The 19,969-nt window shown below is 38.0% G+C and overlaps 1 protein-coding gene across 1 annotated transcript in view; it reads left to right on the top strand.

Annotated features, from left to right (window-relative positions):
* LOC150089583 (kinesin-like protein KIF14) overlaps positions 1-16,385 on the top strand; it is a 221,881-nt gene extending 205,496 nt beyond the window's left edge. Inside the window, exon 9 of the mRNA XM_090390040.1 lies at positions 16,308-16,385. Coding sequence (XP_090246166.1) covers positions 16,308-16,385 — 78 coding nt within the window. The remainder of the gene's footprint in view (positions 1-16,307) is intronic.
* Positions 16,386-19,969: the final 3,584 nt, after the last annotated feature.

Here is a 19,969-nt window from a genome sequence, read left to right as displayed (position 1 = left end):
AAAGTCCAGATCACAAGTAGTTGAAAATTAAAAATAAGAGATAGATCCCACTGCCTTTTAATTGAAACTGTTTGTGTGTAAAAACTTTTGGTTCTCTCAGATATAAAAATTTCTATAAATAAACAGACAATCTAGAGACATTACTAGGAGGAATTTTTAACAATACAGTAGGAACTTCAGCTTTTTGAGCTGCTATTAACTGAGAATTTGTTAAGTGAGTTATCTAGGCAAAATCAAAAAAAAAAATAATAAATGATGTTAGAAGTTAAAAGAAGGTATAGCATCCAGAATTGAAATATTTAGTGTCAATCAATAATGCTGCTTTTGGAATTGTTTGTTTGACAGTTTGTAGACTGATGAGTCTTGTCCGAACCAGAACTTGAATTGACAAATATTAACAACTGGAAGGCTAATGTTTATATTTTTGTAAAAAGTTGATCCAGTACATGCAAATGCCAATTCTCACTGGATATTTATATACCACAATTAATTGTGAATATATTTCAAATTGCAATATTTTGTGACCATCTTAAGGTTCTAGCATGCTTTTCTTTGGGGGTGTTTAATAAACCAGAATGCTTTACACTTAATTTTCATAAAGTAAAATTGTCATCTGGTATGTTTAGAACGTTTTATTTTAAGCAGTTTTTATTAAATGTTACAAGGAGTAAAATTAAAAATGTGTTAATTCACCACCTACTACATACTGTATGTTCTATATTTAATACATACATGTTTTTATTGCAGTTATGTAATAATAAATTAATCTCAAGCCCCTATAAAAAAGAGTGGATTTCCATTATCTGAGATAGTCTTTGTCCTGTTCACCTTCGATTATCTGTCTTACTGTGTGTGTGTGTGTGTACACACACTTGTTTATTAAGATATTCGAATTCAGTATTAATTATGTCATGAAATTTAAAATGGCATTCTTCATGATATCCTATCCCTTACTTAAGTATGGTAAGGCCCACCTTTCAAATTCAGAAATATTAAAAAATTAGTGAAATTTCAAATCTTTATGGTAAGAAAAAAAAAAACAAAGCAAAAAGTGTATTGAGTGGTAATTGTAATACAAAATCATCTCATGGGTTCTGGTAAGAGAAACAAAGGTTAATGAAGTGAAACACCAGGGAAGCCTGTCTCAGCATAAGGAACCAAAGGTTATGGATTGCAATAATATCTAGGTGGGTTGTAAATTTACTTTAACAATTACATTAAGAAGCAAAGTTAGGAGGCAGAATTTTGAAGTAAAAAAATTGGATTCTCCCTAGAAAGGCAAATTTATATCAAAAGTAATGAAAGGATTTAATAGAAAATATTCAAAGAGAATAAGACATATTTAAAAAAAATAAAATATATGATACCTTATCAAGGCAGACATCAAGTTTTCACTGAAAGAATAATCTCAAAGGACTAAAGTGTTGTCAATTTTTTTTAGCATTAGCATTAGAGGCATATGATGCAAGAAAGCAAGCTTATGCAGCATCAGCCAAAAAAAAAAAAAAAAAATCCTTTCACTTCACTCCTCCGTTCGTTCGAAATACCTGTCCAGCTGAGCCTTAAATTTATTTAGGCTATCAACTTCCAAAACAAGGGATGGAAGTCTGTTCCACCAACCAACTACCCACTGGCTAAAGGCAAATTTCCGCACATCTATCCTACATCTGTCTTTCCTCAATTTGAATTTATACCCTCTCAGGTGATTATTCTGAGCAAGAGACAGTATCCCATCAGCATTGATCATGCTCAAACCATTCAAGGATTTGTACACCTCTATCAGATCACCTCGCCGGTGCCTAGTCTCCAGACACTGTAATTTGCAAAACTTAAGCCTTTCTTCGTAAGATCAACCCTTCGTTCCGTTCACTAACCTTGTTGCCCTTCTCTGTACTCGTTCCAGCAGATCTACATCCTTCTTGAAATGAGGCCTCCAAACCTGTATACAGTACTCAAGGTGCGGCCTGACCATTGCCTCCCTATCCCTGCTAGAAAAATTCCTGTATATCGTTGATAAGACACCATGAGCTACTCTTGCCGCCCGTCTGCACTGCTCAGAGAACTTCATATCTGCCTGCACAATTACCCCCAGGTCCTTTTCATTCTCTACCACTGTCAGTGTAGTACCACAGAGTTGATACGTTGCTCTGGGGTTGCTGTTTCCCATATGTAGTACTTTACATTTGTTAAACTTCATTTGCCACCTCTCAGCCCATCTGCTCAACCTTTCCAGATCCTGTTGCAGCAGCATAGCATCAGTAGCGTCCTTAACAACCTTGCCAACCTTTGCATCATCTGCAAACTTGGACATTAAGCTTGATATACCATCATGAATATTATTTATAAATACAGAAAACAACAATGGACCCAACATTGAACCCTGAGGGACTCCACTAATAACATTAGTCCACGATGAGCAGTGTCCATTAATTACCACTCTCTGACTTCTGCCACTCAACCATCCCTTTATCCATAGCAACAATTTGCCACCAATGCCACACTGCTCCAATTTGTGCAGCAGTTTTCCATGCGCAACAGTATCAAAAGCCTTGCTAAGATCCAAATATATAATATCAAAGTTATTCCCTGCATCCAATTCTTTTGTGACTACATCATAGTATCCAATCAAATTGGTCAGGCAAGACCTTCCCGTAACAAAACCATGCTGTGTCCAAGCTATAAATGAATTCTTGTCAAGATGATCCTGCAGTGCTTCTTTAACCAGTGCTTCCATTACTTTTCCTGGAACAGAAGTTAAACTCACAGGTCTATAATTACTTGTGTCAGCCTTTAATCCTCCTTTGTGAATTGGGGTTACATTTGCACATCTCCAGTATGTGGGTATCTCCCCTGAGTCCAAGGAAGCTCTCATAATTATGGCTAACGGATTGCTTACTTTCTTTGCTGCCTCCTTTAATATAACTGGATAGATCTCATCCACCCCAGGTGCCTTTCTTGTATTTATCTTCAACAATTTTTCCTCCGCTTTACTCTCAATTATTACAAGCTCATCTAGCTCACTGTCAGTGTTTACTTCATTTATGGCATTCCCCTTCCTGAATAACTCCTCATATGTGGATGTAGATGCAAAATATTGATTTAGTTTGTTAGCTACCTGAGCAGGATCATGAACAGTTGAACCATCAATATCAAGTGGACCAATCTGATTCATCCCCTTCCTTCTAGAGTTTACATAAGTAAAGAACTCCTTGCTGTTTTTCTTTGCATCCCTTGCCAAAGATTTCTCGTAATCTGCCTTCACCTGCCTAACCTCCTTTGTAACTTGGTTACAGATCAACTTATTTCTATCATAGGCCTCTGTGTCACATGTTAATTTATATGTATACCATACCATGCATTTTTCTTCTCTGCCATATGTCTCATTAGTTCATCTGACATCCATTTAGGCCTGAACCTTGAACAATATTTCTTAGTTGGTATGTAAAGCTTTCTTTTTTTTTGGTAGTTTTTGGCGCATCGGCTTCTGTGGCCATAATGCACCTCCCAGGGTTTTTGCAGTACTTTGATCCAAGCCCAAGGCGGGATACAAACCCGCGACCTTTGGGTTGCTAGGCAGGCACTTTACCCATCCGGCTAGCCAGGTCAGCGGTATGTAAAGCCTAGTAGCTTTCAAGATAAGTTCTTTGAATGCTTCCCATTTTGAGTTTGCTGTTGGTAACATCATCAGTTGGTCCCACTGTATAGAATTTAAATACTGTCTCAGACCATCGTAGTCGCCTTTACGAAAGCAATAATCCTTCCCTTTACCCCTGATGGTAGTTACCTCCTTGAGTAAATCCCACTTCAGCACACTATGATCACTGCCACCTAGTGGTTCCTGTGTCTGCAGATTCTTAATGCATGAAGAATCACTACTGATAATCAAATCAATAGTATTGCTCCCTCTAGTCATCCAATCATGCAATAAATCCACAAAAGCCTTGCTAGTGTGAGTTACCAACCCACAAATTCCAGTCAATATCTGGGAAATTAAAATCCCCCATTATAAGACTCTGATTTACTGGCCCACTCTAAGAGTAAAGACAGAAATAGAGAGAAGAAATACAGAAATAAAGAAAAGAGTACAGTAAGAAGAGTAAAGGAATGAAAAAACAAATTTCTGTAATATCCCCTGCAAATAAAAGATACGTATGAGTAAGGTGGGAAGAAAATGTCAAAGTGCAATGGATGATAATAGGAAAGAAAGAATTTGTCACTCCTTTTAGGAACTGGCTAGATATGAGTAAAATTTTATGTTAATCTTTTTCCCCTCTTTTCACACTCCTATTCCACAAGAAATATAACTGTAGAATAGGACTGTGAAAAGAGGAAACAACAGGAGCAAACTCTAGAGTACACTTTCTGAGAACAAGAGGAGAAATGCCATCAGGACCTGGAGACTTCTGTCCATCAAGAATGTTCACAGTATTCTACTCAGATATTTCTGTGGGAAGACCATGCGAGGCACTAAATGAATTGTTTTTGGTATGAAAAGATTTACTAAGATCATTAATGCAACTGCTACAGGTGGTGATCTAATAAGTTATCTTTAAATGAGGATGCATTATGTTGTAAGAGAGGCAGAAGTACAGATGAGCAGAAGTTGTGGCCAGCATCTTTGTCCAAAGACAAGAAAGCTTGACTAACATTTGGAAACTAGTTTCTGACTTTTAGCCTCTTCAAATTAGAGTTTGTATTGATTAATAACTTTGTAATGTAACAACTGTTGCAGTCTTTAGTATAGGTGGTATATAAAGTGGTAAATCAGATTAAGAAGTCATCTTGATTCTTTTTTCCATGCTAAGTCATAATCCAGGTTGATGATCTAGTTTTTTTTCTTGAGACTTTTGAGTAGTTATTATTTCAGCTGGGTTGGTTACCAGCCATCCACAGCCTAGACTGATGATGAGGCTGCCATCTTAATGCCTTCAATCTTGCCTTGGACACACTTTGTCTGACCTGTCTGCATTGACCTGTACAGCTAGGAAGGCCCTACCATATCTTAGTTACAGCATAGCTCGCAGCTTCATTGAGGTACTTGAAGGATTAAGGTCATTGAGGTCTTTTGAAGGATTAAGAAGCCTAAAGTAAAGCTCTGGCATATCCCTATCTCTTCAGTCATGCAGTATGGGTAAAGTCTTTTGACACTATGATGTTCATTATGGTGAGGTTCAATATTCCTTGGAAAGATTAAGAAGTCTTGTTGGATACAAGCCAATTATGACATGCAATGTTATTATCTTGAACAGCCAAGGTTTAGGTAAAGGATAAGATTTTAGGATGGATTGCAAAGGATTTCATCTCTAAAAGAATAATTTCACTGACAGATCTGAGAAAAAAATTAGGAGTTGGAGAAAAAAAAAAAAAAAAAAAAAATCCAATCAAGTAAAAGAATGGAAATCATGCAGATTATTCTATTTTGCATTTTTATAATGTCAAAGGAGGCAAAGCTTAAAATGGCCATGGTTAAGATGTTCCGTTGATGAGTCTATCACAAAGTATCTTTCATCAGGATAATGATTGAAGAGCCAGGGCTTTGCTTCAGACTAAACATGGTTTTCACTGCTTGAGGCTTCCAATAACAAAAGTGTATAATTGCACTGGTTAATGAGAGTTATATTCCACCTAGTATTGTCTAGTGACACATAGGGCTAGCCAGTCCTCTGGTTTATGTTGGTTCACACCTGAGTGGTCACCTCTAATATATTAGATTCAGAGTTTTTGTCCTTGCACATGGTATTCCGCCAAGGTTACTAATAGTCCCACTATCGTGAAGGTGCAAATGACCTTTGATGAAACCTTAGCCTACTTGATTCACAAGTGGAATCTGAACATCAGCTTCATTGGTTTTTTATCAGTGTTATGAAACTTAAATTCATTTATCAAAGACACACTGCATACTCTGATGAATAGATTACGAAAAGAGCCTTTTTGTGGCATATATCAATAATAAAATTACTTGAGACAAACAAACTGAACTTTATTGAAATAAATATACAAAATAAGTAGAAATAAGGTAAAAATAAATTAAGAGTGGATTCAAACAATATAATACACCGATGAGCCAAAACATTATGACCACCTACCTAATATGATGTTGGTCCTCCACGTGCAGCTGAAACAGCTGGTACCCAGTGAGACATGAACACTACAAGATTTCTAAATGTGTCTTTTGTCTGGAACCAACATGTAACCAGCAGATCCTTTAACTCCTGTAAGGTCCATGGTTGAGACGCCATAGATCCAAGTTGCTGTTCCAACACAAACTACAGATGATCGATTGGATTGATGTCTGGGGAATTTGGAGGCCAGGGCAATACCTGGAGGTCTTGCTCATATTCCCCGAACCAGTCTCGAATAATCCAGGCGGTGTGGCATGGCTCATTATCCTGATGAAAGAATGCATCACCAGAGGGGAAGACAGTTGCTGTGAAAGGGTGTACCTGGTCAGCAATGATGTTTAGGTAGGTGGTAGACATCAGAGTGCCCTGCACATGGATGCCTGGACACAGGGTATCCCAGCAGAATATCACCCAAAGCATGACACTGCCGCCACCGGCTTGTTTTCATCCCACGGTGCATCCAGGCACGATCACTTCCCCAGTTAAATGAAGCACTTACCCGGCTGTCCACATGGTGCAACAGGAAATGCAATTCATTGGACCAGATGACCTTCTTCCAATCACTCAAAGTCCAGTTTTGATGCTCACGTGCCCATTGTAGGTGCTGTCGCCGGTGTCGCAGGCACTAGGAGTGGCCTGCGGCTACACAGCCCCATTTTCAGCAGGGTTCGCTGTACTGTGTATTGTGACACATTACTCCTGTCACCAGCATTCCAATTACCAACGAGTTGTGCCACAGTCACCCTTCTGTTGCCACGTACCATCTGGGAGCGCCTTCGCTCACCTTGAGCATTGATGAGCTGTAGTTGTCCAACACCTCGCCGGCGGTTCGTGAGTTTTCCCTCCTTGGACCACTTTCAGTAGGTACTAACCACAGCCGACCGTGAGCATCTCACCAGCCAAGCCATTTCGGATATGCTCTGACCCAGTCGTCTGGCCATTATCATTTGGCCTTTGTCAAACTCACTGAAGTCCGCTGCCTTTCCCATCTGAAGAATAGATGAAATGAGAATGGAGTAACACTGATTAACAGAGCTCAGTATCAGGTTTTTTTATATAGTGTCCCAACTCATGCACGTGCCGTAGTTCACCTGCAGTTGCTTCGATTTGCATAACGACTCGCTGGTCATAATGTTTTGGCTCATCGGTGTAAAAGCAATAAAAATGTATTCAAGATAAAATAAGTTAAAATCAGAAAAATATGTAAGTAGCTTTCAAGGCCAAATGTCTGTTTGTCAGATAAATAGTCTACAGTAAAACCAGTAGTTGCATAAAGTACAATGAATGTATAACTTCATGGGTTAGTGATATATTGCCTAGCAGATATACGACACATGGGCAAAATCTTTACTTCCTTTAAATGGGGAAAAAAAAAAAAAACTACAAAACAGTGTTAACTTCAACCATATTTGTACAGATAAACTGTGTATTTAACTCTACCATAGCATTAGCTTTAGTAGAGGCATACAATGCAAGGAAGCAAGCTTATTCAGCATCAACCAAAAAAAAATTCCTCCCATTTGTTCCAAATGTCTGTTCAGCTCAGCCTTAAATTTATTTAGGCTATCAGCTTCCACAACAAAAGATGGAAGTCTGTTTCACCAATCAACTATCCGTTGGCTAAAGGCAAATTTCTACACATCTATTCTACAACTATCTTTCCTCAATTTGTAACTGTGCCCCCTCAGGTTCTTAGTCTCAGCAAGAGGAAGAATCCCATCAGCATTCAGCTTGCTCAACCCATTCAAGGCCTTATATACCTCAATCAGATCACCTCGCAGGTGCCTACTCTCCAGGTGTTGCAATTTGCAGAACTTAAGCTTTTTGGTAAGAGCATCCCTTTGTTCCCCTCACTAATCTTGTTGCTCTTCTTTGTACTCGTTCTAGCAACTCTACATCCTTCCTAAAATGAGACCTCCAGACCTGTACACAGTACTCTAGGTGTGGACTGACCATTGCCTGGTATAACAGGATAATCACCTCCCTGACCCTGCTAGCAAAATTCCTATATATCATTGACAAGACTCCATATGACTTGCCCTGGCAGCCCGTCTGCACTGCTCAGTGAACTTCATATTTGACTGCACAATTACCCCCCCCCAGGTATTTTTCACTTTCCACTTCCCTGAGTGTAGTACCACACGGTTGGTATGTTTCTCTTTGGTTATTGCCACCCATATGTAGTACTTTGCATTTGTCAATGTTAAACTTCAGTTGCTACTTCTCAGCCCATCTGTCCAACTTATCTAGATTCAGTTGGAGTAGAATACTGTCGTTAACAATCCTGCCAACCTTTGTATCATCTGGAAACTTGGACATTAAACCTGAAATACCTTCATCAATATCATTGATAAATATACAAAACAACAATAGGTCGAAAACCGAACCCTGGGGAACTCCACTAAAATAACATTTGTCCACGAAGAGCAGGGTCCATCGATTACCGCTCTCTGTCGTCTCCCACTCAACCATCCCTTTATCCATTGTAGCAACTTACCCTTAATGCCATACCTCTCCGATTTGTACAACAGTCTTCTGTGTGCAACAGTATCAAAAGCTTTCCTGAAATCCAAGTATATGATATCAAAATTATTTTTGGCATTCTGTTCCTTTGTGACCACATCATAGTATCCAATCAAATTGGTCAGACAAGACCTTGCTTTAAAAACCCCATGTTGTGTCTTAACTATTACTGCAGTCTTGTCTAGATGATCCTGCAATGCTTCTTTAACCAGCGATTCCATTATTTTCCCCAGAACACAAGTTAAACTAACAGGGCTGAATTACTTGTGTGACCCTTGAACACCCCCCCCCCCCCTTTGTGAATTGGTGATACATTTGCACACCTCTAGTCCATGGGAGACCTTCCCTGAGTCTAAGGAAGCTCTCATAATTATGGCTGAGGGTTTGCTTACTTCCTTTGCTGCCTTCTTTAATATAACTGGATAAATCCCATCCACTCCAGGTGCCTTCCTTATGTTTAACTTCAACAATTTCTCCTCCGCTTTGCTCTCACTTATTACAAAATCACTTAGCCCCCTGTTAGTCTGATAAACTTCTGGCACTCCTCTCATTGAATAACTGCTCATGTGTGAATGTAGATGCAAAATACTGATTCAGTTTATCAGCTACCTGAGCATGATCATCAATAGTCAACCCATCTATGTTAATTGGTCCAATCTGATTCATCCCTTTCCTTCTAGAGTTTACATAAGTAAAGAACTCTTTGCTGTTTTTCTTTGTAATATATCTTCTAGAATAGTTAGGTGCATTATAGCCTTTTTTGCCTTTGCACCCTAAAGCGTACAAACAAACAACAAGAAGTTAGTCATTATCCATCAATAATAACAATGTTCAATATTCAGTGATAAATAATATCAGTATATTTAAAATGATGCATTAATTATTTGGTAGTAGAAATCTGTGTGCATAACCCATGCATTAACAAACTCCTTCATATCCTTAGGCATTTAGCCAAGAAATGAATTTCTAAAATAACATATAGGTATCAAATTCTAAGAGCAACAAAAGATGAGCATAACTAGGTATCAGTGGTACTCCTCCAAAAAATTGATGAATCAGAATACAGATCTGCTCACTGTGAATTAACTGTCCTGATCTGCTGAACCAGCTTTCTGAAGTTTTACATTGATGCAGTGACATATAAGAAATGACTATGGTTCATGAGCATATCAGAGATGTATGCAAATGAAGAAAATGACATCAAGACATGTGGAACAGTGAATGAAGTAAATGAAGGGTCAAGTAAAGACAGCTAAGTGTTTTGTAAAGAAAAGGATCAGTATTTTTTTTTTTTTTTTATGTGAACCCCAAACAAGAGAGGTATTAGAACCTATAGTACTTAGTACCGTCCTTGGGTTGGAGGTTGAGAAGACGAAAGAAGATATTTGTTGACATTGGACTTGAACTTCTGTAGATTGTAATTTTCAGGAAATACATATGAAGGAAGGTTGTTCCAGAAAACGGCAGTTGAATGAATAAATGAGGAAGATGAAAAGTTGGTTCTGTGGGTTTGAAGTTGGACAGTAAATGGATGTTGGCAGGTGGCGGCACGTGTTCGGACTGTTTTGAAAGACAGAGCGGGAATTATAGAAGCCAATTCAGAAGAACAGTGCCCATGGAAGTATCTGTAGAAGAGGCATGCAGCAGAAACAGTACGTCTATGAGAAAGCGAGTGGAGAGACTCTGTTAGAGATGAATCATTAATTAACCTAACTGCCCTCTTCTGAATGGAATCAAGAAGCCTGAGAGGTTTTGGGGGCACCACCCCAGATGTGGGAACAATATTCCATGGCAGGGCGGATTTGCGATTTATACAGAGTGAGCAGCTGTTTGGAAGAAAAGTAACGCCAAGAGCGAAAGAGAAAACCAAGTTTTTTAGATGCAGAGGAAACAATATTTGTAATGTGCTTGTGCCAAGAGAGATTAGAAGTCAGGGTAATCCCCAAAAGAGATATATCATTTTGACTAGAAATCGGAGTGTCACTAAAGATAAGCATAGCAGCAGAAGAATCCTTTTTGCGAGATATAAGACAAGACTGAGTTTTAGAAGGGTTGAAATCAACTAAGTTGTCTTTGCCCCACTGGTGAATTACCTGAAGATCGGCATTTAAGGAATTGGTAGCAGATTTTCGAGAAGTTGAAGCTGATTGAGCAGGACAATCCTTTGTCAAAATGGAAAGTGGAATGCAATGTGCTATCATCGGCAAAACTATGGATAGGATTTCCAGTCAATGGAAGAAGGTCATTAATATACAAGAGGAAAAGAGTGGGGGAAAGAACTGAACCTTTGGGGACACCAGCATTAGTGGATTAGTTAGAAGACAGAGAGCCATCTACCATCACCCTCAGTGAGCAATCAGAGAGAAAACTGGATAACCAGTTACTAAAAACAGTTGGCAAACCATAAGATGGAAGCTTGTTTAGAAGACCTTTATGATAAACACGATCAAAAGCCCTTTGAGATATCAAGAGCAACTACTTGTGTTTCACCGAACCTTTCCATTGAATTAGTCCATAAATGGGTAACATAAGCCAGAATATCACCAGTGGATCGACACTGACGGAATCCATACTGGCGATCGTTGATCAGACGGAAGATTTCTAGGTAGTTTAAGAGTTGGCGGTTAATTGATTTCTCCATTACTTTAGAAGTAATTGCAATGGGACGATAATTGGATGGGAGGGATTTGTCACCCTTTTTAGGAACTGGCTGGATATGAGCAAATTTCAAAGTAGAAGGAAAAACACCTTTGGAATAAGAAAGTGAAAAAAGGCGGCAAAGAATAGGAGTAAGTTCAGGAGCACAGGCTTTGAGAACGAGTGGAGAAATACCATCAGGACCTGGAGCTTTCTTAGCATCAAGATTCATCAAAATGCTTCTGATATCCTTTTGATGGAAGACCACAGGAGGCATTGAATGGAGAGTGTTGGGAATGGTGGGAGGTGTTTTACCAAGATCATTAATACATGAGCTGGAAGAAAAATGGGATGCTAGCAGGTCAGCTTTATCCTTGGCTGAAGTGACAACAGAACCATCTGGTTTGGACAGAGGTGGGAGCAGAGATGGGCAAAAGTTGCGGCCAATAGCTTTGGGAAGAGACCAGAATGTTCGGCTACCATTAGGGCAAGAAGCAAGTTTTCTACTCTTAGCCTGTTCAAACTCTAGTTTGGACTGATTAATAACTGCTTTACAATTGTTGCGAGCTTTGGTGTAGGCAGAAAATGAAACTGAAGAATTAGAAACAAGCCAATTACGATATGCAACATTCTTCTCTTGAACAGCCTTAGCACATTTATTGGAAAACCAAGGTTTGGACAAAGGACAAGATTTTAAAGTGGAGTGTGGAATAAAGGATTCCATTCCTGCAAGAATAATTTCACTGACACGATCTGAACAAACATTGACATCAGAAGTTTTGAAACAGTAATCCGACCAAGGAAAAGAAGAAAAGAAGTGTTGCAGGTCATCCCATTTTGAATTCTTGTAATGCCAAACAACACGAGGTTGGGAATAGCCATGAGATAAAGATTCCATTGGAGAAGAGACAATCACCAAGTTGTGATCTGAAGTGCCTAAAGGACCTCTCACTTCAACCGTGTACTTAGAAGGGTTGTTTGTGAGAAAAAAATCAAACGTATTGGCTGTATGATTAGGATTGTCCGGTATTCTTGTAGGTAAATGAACAATCTGTGCTAGGTCATTAGTAATTGCAAAAGCCTCAGCATCTCGGCCAGCTGGAGTTGTGAACATTAAAATCACCAAGGAAAATTACCTCACTGTTAGGAAAGTTGGACTGGAGAAAGTCAAGTTGCAAAGAGAGGAAGTCCAAGAGCTCCAAGTGGTTAGTGGAGTTGGGAGAACAGTAGAGACAACATATGAATTTGACACTATGAGGTAGAGAGATTTTAAGCCAGAGAAGATCAAAGAGAGGAGATTCCAAATTGCCAAGTCTCTGACAGGGAATATCAGAACGGACATATGTACAAGTACCACCTTTGAGGCGAAAGGAATCATACAGTGAATAATTTTGGCATCTGAGATGAGTAGTAGTTGAATCAACCGATAACTCAGATTCTGTCAGAAAAAGTACATGGGGTTTGGGAGACTGCAAGTGGAAATGGACATCGTTGAGATTAGAATTGAGACCACGTATATTTGTGAAATGAATTTGGAAGTGCTTGGGAGGTTTAGATCTTTTCGCAGATAAGCTTGCTCTATTAATTTGACAATTCATGGTATATTCGATAGTAAGAAAAAGTGGGTGGGACATGCTGTATGAAGTAATGAAATTTTTGGATATGGCGTACACGTGGTAAGAATATACCCAGATCCTTGACATAACGTGGCCTCGACAATGCTCCCCGCATACACACTACTCGGACTCCCTCCAGTCACTATCTGGCAGAGTAGAGGTAGCAAGATTATTACCGAACCAATTGGTAACTCCTAGAGAGTTACCAATTGGACCGAATAAGACCGAACCAATTGGTAACTCCTAGAGAGTTACCAATTGGTTCGGTCTGGTGTACTAACTAGCGGCCGGCCTGCGAACACAGTTTTAGAGCTGTATCCTCGAAATGTAAGGAATATTGGATCTCGCCACGATGTTCATCATAACCTCAAAAGTCATCAATCATACTGCATGACGGAAGAGATAGGGAAGGGTTGACCGGAACCTAGCTCTAGAGACTAAACATGGGTTCCACCACTTCAAGCCTCCAATAAGCAAAGTGGTGGTATTTCACAAGTTGATGAGAGTCATCTACCACCTAGTACTGCCTGGTAACATCGAGGGGTGGCATTCCTCTATGTGGTGTAGGCGATACACCTCGACCCCTGCTTACGTTGGTTCACACCTGGGTTGTCACCCACCATGTACTTGCGCATTGAGGTTATACCCAGGATTACTAACAGTCCCACCATCGTGAAGGTGCAAGCAGAGGATTTGGCTGTCACAGACCGTCCGGACTTCACCGAAATTGGGTCCACTTGACTTGAGTGTCACCTGAATATCAGTTCCATCAGCGTTTTAGACTACCAGGTAGCAAGTACAGCTTGTCTGGCATATCTGAGAGAATGTATGTGACAACCTCAAGGACCATCTTAAAGGAAATAACAAATAATTGGAAATGGAGATGTCTGGACCATGACAAGAAAAATTTTATTTCATTCTTTCATCTAGAAACAGTTTTGAAATGGATTCCATTATTTATAATATCAAAATAAGTGGAAAGTAAGCTCCACATCAGACCAATTCCATATTTCATTGATGGTTATTTTCTGTTATATCTGTTGGTTGAATCTTGCTTCTTATTATTAGTAGTGGAAAATTATGCAAGAAAGTTAGCTTATAAAGTATCTTATAAAGTTAGCTTAGAAAGTTGGAAAGAAAGAAAGAAAAACCTGCAAACCTCATTTGTCCATCCACTCTAGTAACACTGGCCATTGTGTGTTTTACCTCCTCTAGTATATCAAGCATTTTCAACCAATTTTTATACATAAATTTTGCAAATAATTCTTAAAATATCACAGCAGTTTCTACATCTACATCTACAGCCACTCCTTGGCTTAAGTAATACTGAACTTATGGAAATTCGACCTTACGTAAGTTTTTTCTGGCTGGTGCAAACTTAAAAAAAAAAATCGGAATGTGAACCCAATAACACTTTTTTTTTTTTTTTTGGTAATTCGTTCTAAGACTTTGGAAGTTGAAATTTTAGCTATATAACTAAGCTATTTATCTCTCTAAAAGGTCACTTTTATAATGGAAATTGCACTACACTTTTATCGTTATCATATGTTCCGTTATAAGAATCAATTTTAAATGCCTTTTGATATTTTTCTAAAACACATCTGGAGGTCACTACCATAAAACAATAAAAACAATTTGCACTTTACGGTTTATTGGGATTTTCTGTTAGCACAATCTGTTATAAACAGGTAGTAAACTCGAACTTATTGCATTTGCGATAACTGGAATTCTGTGGGTTTCAACGTTACAGTATTATGGTGAAATGAGTTCCCCTTCACTGAAATCTTCAATGATATAAAAAACAAATTTTCAGAATCTTCTCTTCATTCCTATTTACTTATTACAATGTGAAGGGAAAGGGACCAACGGAAAGTGCAAGTGCTGTCAGTGCTAGGAAACAAAACAAAATTGAATTAGAAATGGAAAATAATTAATTAAGAAGTACAAATAAGGACAAATTTTGTCTTCTATTGCACAGAATTAGGTCTCGCTGCTTCAACAGTGAATACTATTTTAAGGGACAGTGTGCGTATAAAAGAACATGTTAAAGAATCAATGCATTTAAGATCAACAGTGATCACAAAACAACATTCAGGTGCTATATCGAAGATGGAAAAGCTATTAATAATGTGGATGGAAAATCAGATTCAGAAGCAAGTGCCCCTGAGTCCAATGGCCATTCAAGCAAAAGCAAGAAGTATATATGAAGATATTAAGGATAAGTGTGGTGAACCCCAAGCCAAGTTCATGGTAAGCAATAGGTGGTTTAATAAGTTCAAGCATCGCACTGGTTTCCAAAGCATTAAAGTATGCGGTGAAGTTGCCAGTGCCGATTCTGCAGCTGCAGAGAAATTGTGATATGTTGGAAAAAACCCCTTCTAAATCTCCACAGCCCTCAATTTCTGCAGTGGTGTGCTTATCAGCTGGAGAATTAATTCTGGCAACGATGCTCAAAAGGTAAAACCTGCTGATGTTATGCCTGTCTCCTCTCTCTTTTTGTAATTTTGTACACTTTTGTATTTTTTCCTGCCCATCAGATAAAAAAAAAAAATGAATAAATAATTATATTTACATGTTCGTTGAACATTTTTTTTGCTTCAATCAAATTTGCGAGTGCTTCATAAGCATTTAGGAAAATTCCGACTTACTTAGAGTTCCACGGAATGCAACCCTTACATAAGTCGGGGAGTGGCTGTACAGGTTTTTGTTTAGATGTGATCATGTTCTCTTGTATTACTTGCAAATAGTAATATTTGCATATGCTCATAGATGGCCAAAATGTTGGGGGTTAATATATTCACACCTTATCTATCTGCCAACCCCCTTTCCCTCTCTTTAAGTAATGGAAAGACAGCTGTAGTGTAAGTAGATGTATAGTTTATCTGCATATCTCTTTTATATTGTTTCTTCTGTGTTTTGCTTAGCATTGTATTGTTAAAATGTTTAAGCAGAAGCAAAGGAAGTGTGCGATTTACCCTGACAATTTCTGCTACACATGGATGGATTACAACAAACTGAAAGGAAGAAAATCTACAGTAATTACTAAGCTGCACATATTATTTATCCTTTGGTTGCAAAATTGGTGATAAGGACAAAACTTGGGTATTGCATGTGTGCTGTATATACCTGTGCCACAAATTTGAAGATGTGGCTAACTGGGAAAAACTAAAAGTGTGCTTTTTGCTGTTCCTGTGGTATGGCAAGAACCATGCAGCCAAATTGGTGATTCTTATTTCTGCATCATTAAAATATCAGCAATGTCAAGGAAACGCAAGTGTGGCATCAAATATCCTAACATATCTGCAATAATGCCTGTTTTTTTTTTCCATACTGAAGAGCTGACAAAATCCCACAAAATTATGGATTAAAAGAAGCAGTGATGAATATAGTGACTATTCTTGTGTTGCAGACTTTGCTGGACCATCCATTTCAGCAGATTTGGGGCTACAAACCAGAAAATGATGATATGCTGAACTCCTGGTTCTAAGATACAATAGTGGAAGTTACTTGAATCAAACTAAAATTGCATTATATCAAAAATGTCACATTGTTTTTAAAATCTTTTGTTATGGAACATAATATACAGGCATACCTCGATTAACGAATAGGATGCGTTCCACGAAATTACTTCGTTAAGCGAAACTTCGTTTTCAGAGGTAAAAATACTATGGCCAGAATAGGGATACGTTCCTACGTAAAGAAAATGAAAAGCTTTTTTTCGAACAAAGAAAAGTTTTATTAAATAAACAGTCAACTTACATACAAAGTGAAATCACATTTTAAAATATGAGGTTAAAGTTCATTGTTTATGCTTTTTTTCTCTTTCATTTAACAATTGCCTATACGGAGTTATTGCATTTAACACTGATCGCTTAACTATAACACTTCTTCCTAAATCAGGATCATTTTCACTAAAAAAATTTAAAATGTTTTCAATGTCATTTAAACACCTTTTTAAATCTTTGGTTGTTAACACTTTTTCGGCAGGAACTTCTTTAACTTCGCCTTCATTATCTTTGTCTTCGTTGCTAACAAGGTTTTCTAAATCTTCCACTGAAAAACCATCATCTTCTGCATTCAATAAATTTCTAACATCCTCTTCATCGACATTTTCGAAACCTATTGATTGAGCCATCTGGATAACTTCATTTCTAATTTCTTGGATGTTATTTTCTTCTTCTAGTACAACTTCTGGCCATATTTTGCGCCAAACTCCATTTAAGCATTTCTTAGTGACTTCTTTCCAAGAACTATCAATGTTTCAATTGCGTTTTTAATGGTGTAGTTTTTCCAAAAAGTTTTAACTGTCATTTCCTCTTTATCCTCTAGTTCAGGTAAATTGCTTAAAATTCGACGCAGATAATAAGCTTTAAATGATGCTATTACTCCCTGATCCAATGGTTGAATCAGGAAAGTTGTGTTTGCTGGAAGAAACACAACTTTGACAGGAATGCATGTGTCCAACGTGTTAAGATCAGTAGGATGTCCCGGAGCATTGTCTAACAACAAAAGAGCTTTTTCTTCAAAGTTGTTTTTTTTGACAATACCGTTTTACTACAGGACAAAAGTGGTTAACAAACCAATCAGTAAATAACTCCTTGGTAACCCACGCTTTTCTATTTGCTTTCCATATTACAGGTAAATTCATTTTTATGTTACCTTTTAACGCCCTCGGATTTTCTGAATGGTAAACTAATAACAATTTTAATTTATAATCGCCAGAGGCATTTGATCCAAAGAGTAACGTTAAACGGTCTTTGGCTGCTTTGAACCCAGCAGCTGATTTTTCTTCAATAGAAATGAAGCTTTTTGTTGGTAGCCGTTTCCAGAACAAACCGCTTTCGTCAACATTGAACACCAAATTTGGTGGAAAATTTTCACGTTCGATTTGCCGACTTCGTTATATCGAGGCTTCGTTATCAGAGGTAACGTTAACCGAGGTATGCCTGTACATTTCTGTAAAGATATGGTTTTCTGAACAAATTCAACACTGAGCACATTCCTAATGAATGTGCTCAAGATATGGTTTTCTGAACAAATTCAACACTGAGCACATTCCTAATGAATGGCATATATTAATTGATGCCAAAAAATTAATTTTAAAAGCAGTTTTACTGTAAAATGGAAATGTCAGTTCATCTACTTTGTTGTTGGTTTAAAAAAAATTGAAAATATTTCCAAGATTTTATTGCTTTGGTATAAAACTTTACTGCTTGGGAATGTATGTGGTGATTTTAACATACTTGGATTACTTACTGGTCTATAGCAGTTTTCACAAAATACTGTTGTTTTTCTATTTGTGGAACAGTCGTGCAACAGAAAAAGCTTATTGCACAGAAGGTGGGAAGTAGAGGGATTAATTTTTACAAGGCAGAAGCTTTTGATACTATTGCACATAAAATACTGCTGTACAAATTGGAGCAGTGTAGCATTAAGGGCAAGTTGCTTCTATGGTCAAGGAGATGGTTGAGTGGAAGAAGACAAAGTGATTATCAGTGGACACCACTCTTCGTGGACTAATATTATTAGTGGACTCCCTCCCCTCAGGGTTAAATGCTGGACCTATTGTTGCTTTTCTATATTTATTAATACAGTCGATTCCGGTTAATTGGGACACATCGGGACAGATCACTTTGGCCCAATTAAGCGGCTGCCCCAATTAAGCGAAATTTTAATGAGCTGAAAAGCACATTCTAACGGAGGCAAAAAAGGTATGAATAAAATAAAGGGAATGTGGTATTTAAAGAAAGCACACTGTATTTAAGTTATATTGGTACAAACATTTATTTAAAAATAACTAAAGTTAAAAGCAAACAAAATGTACGTATGTACATGTGTAAAATGAAGATACAGTACAGAATAATGTCCGTGTCAGGCAAAGGTTACACATTACTTAAGGGTTCTTACTTTGAAAAAATTATGAAGTGTACCCTGACGTGTCCTCTTTATGGACTGCAATTGAACAAAGTCGGCGCAGGTATCTAATGCTGATAAAGGACTGCCTTCATTGCCTTCCTGCATGAAATAACATCTCAATTTATTGATACATTTCCTGGCATCCTGGTTAGTCACTCGCTTAGGTATATCATCGTCATCATTTTCTTGGTCTTTTGGTTTCTCTGAGTGTTTTGCCGCAATTTGTTCAATAATCGTTTCCTCATAATCTTTATTTTCATTGTGGCATTGAAGGTTATCGTCAGTCGTTAAAAATTCTTCACAATTTTGGACCTGTTGCAGTTCCAAAGCCATTTCATTTTCTGTACAGCTTATCGCGTCTGAATCACAATTAGTCGCGAAACCACATTTAGCAAAACAACTCCGAATTGTTTTACTGGTTATTACTCACCAACTATCGGCGATAAATTGTACAGCTTTTAACATTGAAACTTTTGCACTAACCTCTATTGATTTCGAAGATGATGTCAGCAGATTTTTCCTCAATTGCTTCAAGGATGTGATTAACAGGCTTTCTGCGATAATAGGTCTTCAAATTTTTTATAATTCCCGCGTCCATAGGCTGTATCAGGGATGTGGTGTTAGGGGGTAAAAATTCCAGTTCAATATTTTTTAAACCAGCTACATTAGAGTGTGCGGTGCAGTTGTCCAATATCAACAGAATTTTTCTGGACTTCCGTTGCAGTTCCGCGTCCCAGTTCATTAGCCATTGCGTAAAAATATATGTGGTCATCCATGCCTTCTTATTGGCATAATACGAAACTGGCAAACTGCCTATTGTAAGCCCCTTGAAACAACGAGGTTTGGCACTTTTACCAATAACCAAAAGTTTGAGTTTATCATTTCCTGACATGTTTGAGCAGCACAACACTGTTACATGCTTTCTTTGAACCAGACAGTGTTATGTGTTGATAGCTGAGGGAACCATCCGGCGTAGCACGATAATATAGACCTGTTTCATCGGCATTGTAAAGGTCATCCCCACTAAATTTTTTAAGCAACTTTGGCAGTTTTTCACATTTCCATTGCTCAGCACTCGTAGCATCAGCACTGTCCTTCTCGCCATGTGCTTTTTTGTAACTAATGTCATGTCTACACTTCCATCGAGACAACCAA

The sequence above is a fragment of the Mastigoproctus giganteus genome, chromosome 2 (genome assembly GCF_048544385.1).
Source record: "Mastigoproctus giganteus isolate SK-2022 chromosome 2, ASM4854438v1, whole genome shotgun sequence".
In the NCBI taxonomy this organism is placed as follows: Eukaryota; Metazoa; Arthropoda; class Arachnida; order Uropygi; family Thelyphonidae; genus Mastigoproctus; species Mastigoproctus giganteus.
The sequence above is the reverse complement of the archived record's forward strand: the minus strand, read 5'-3'. Positions and strand labels throughout refer to the sequence as shown.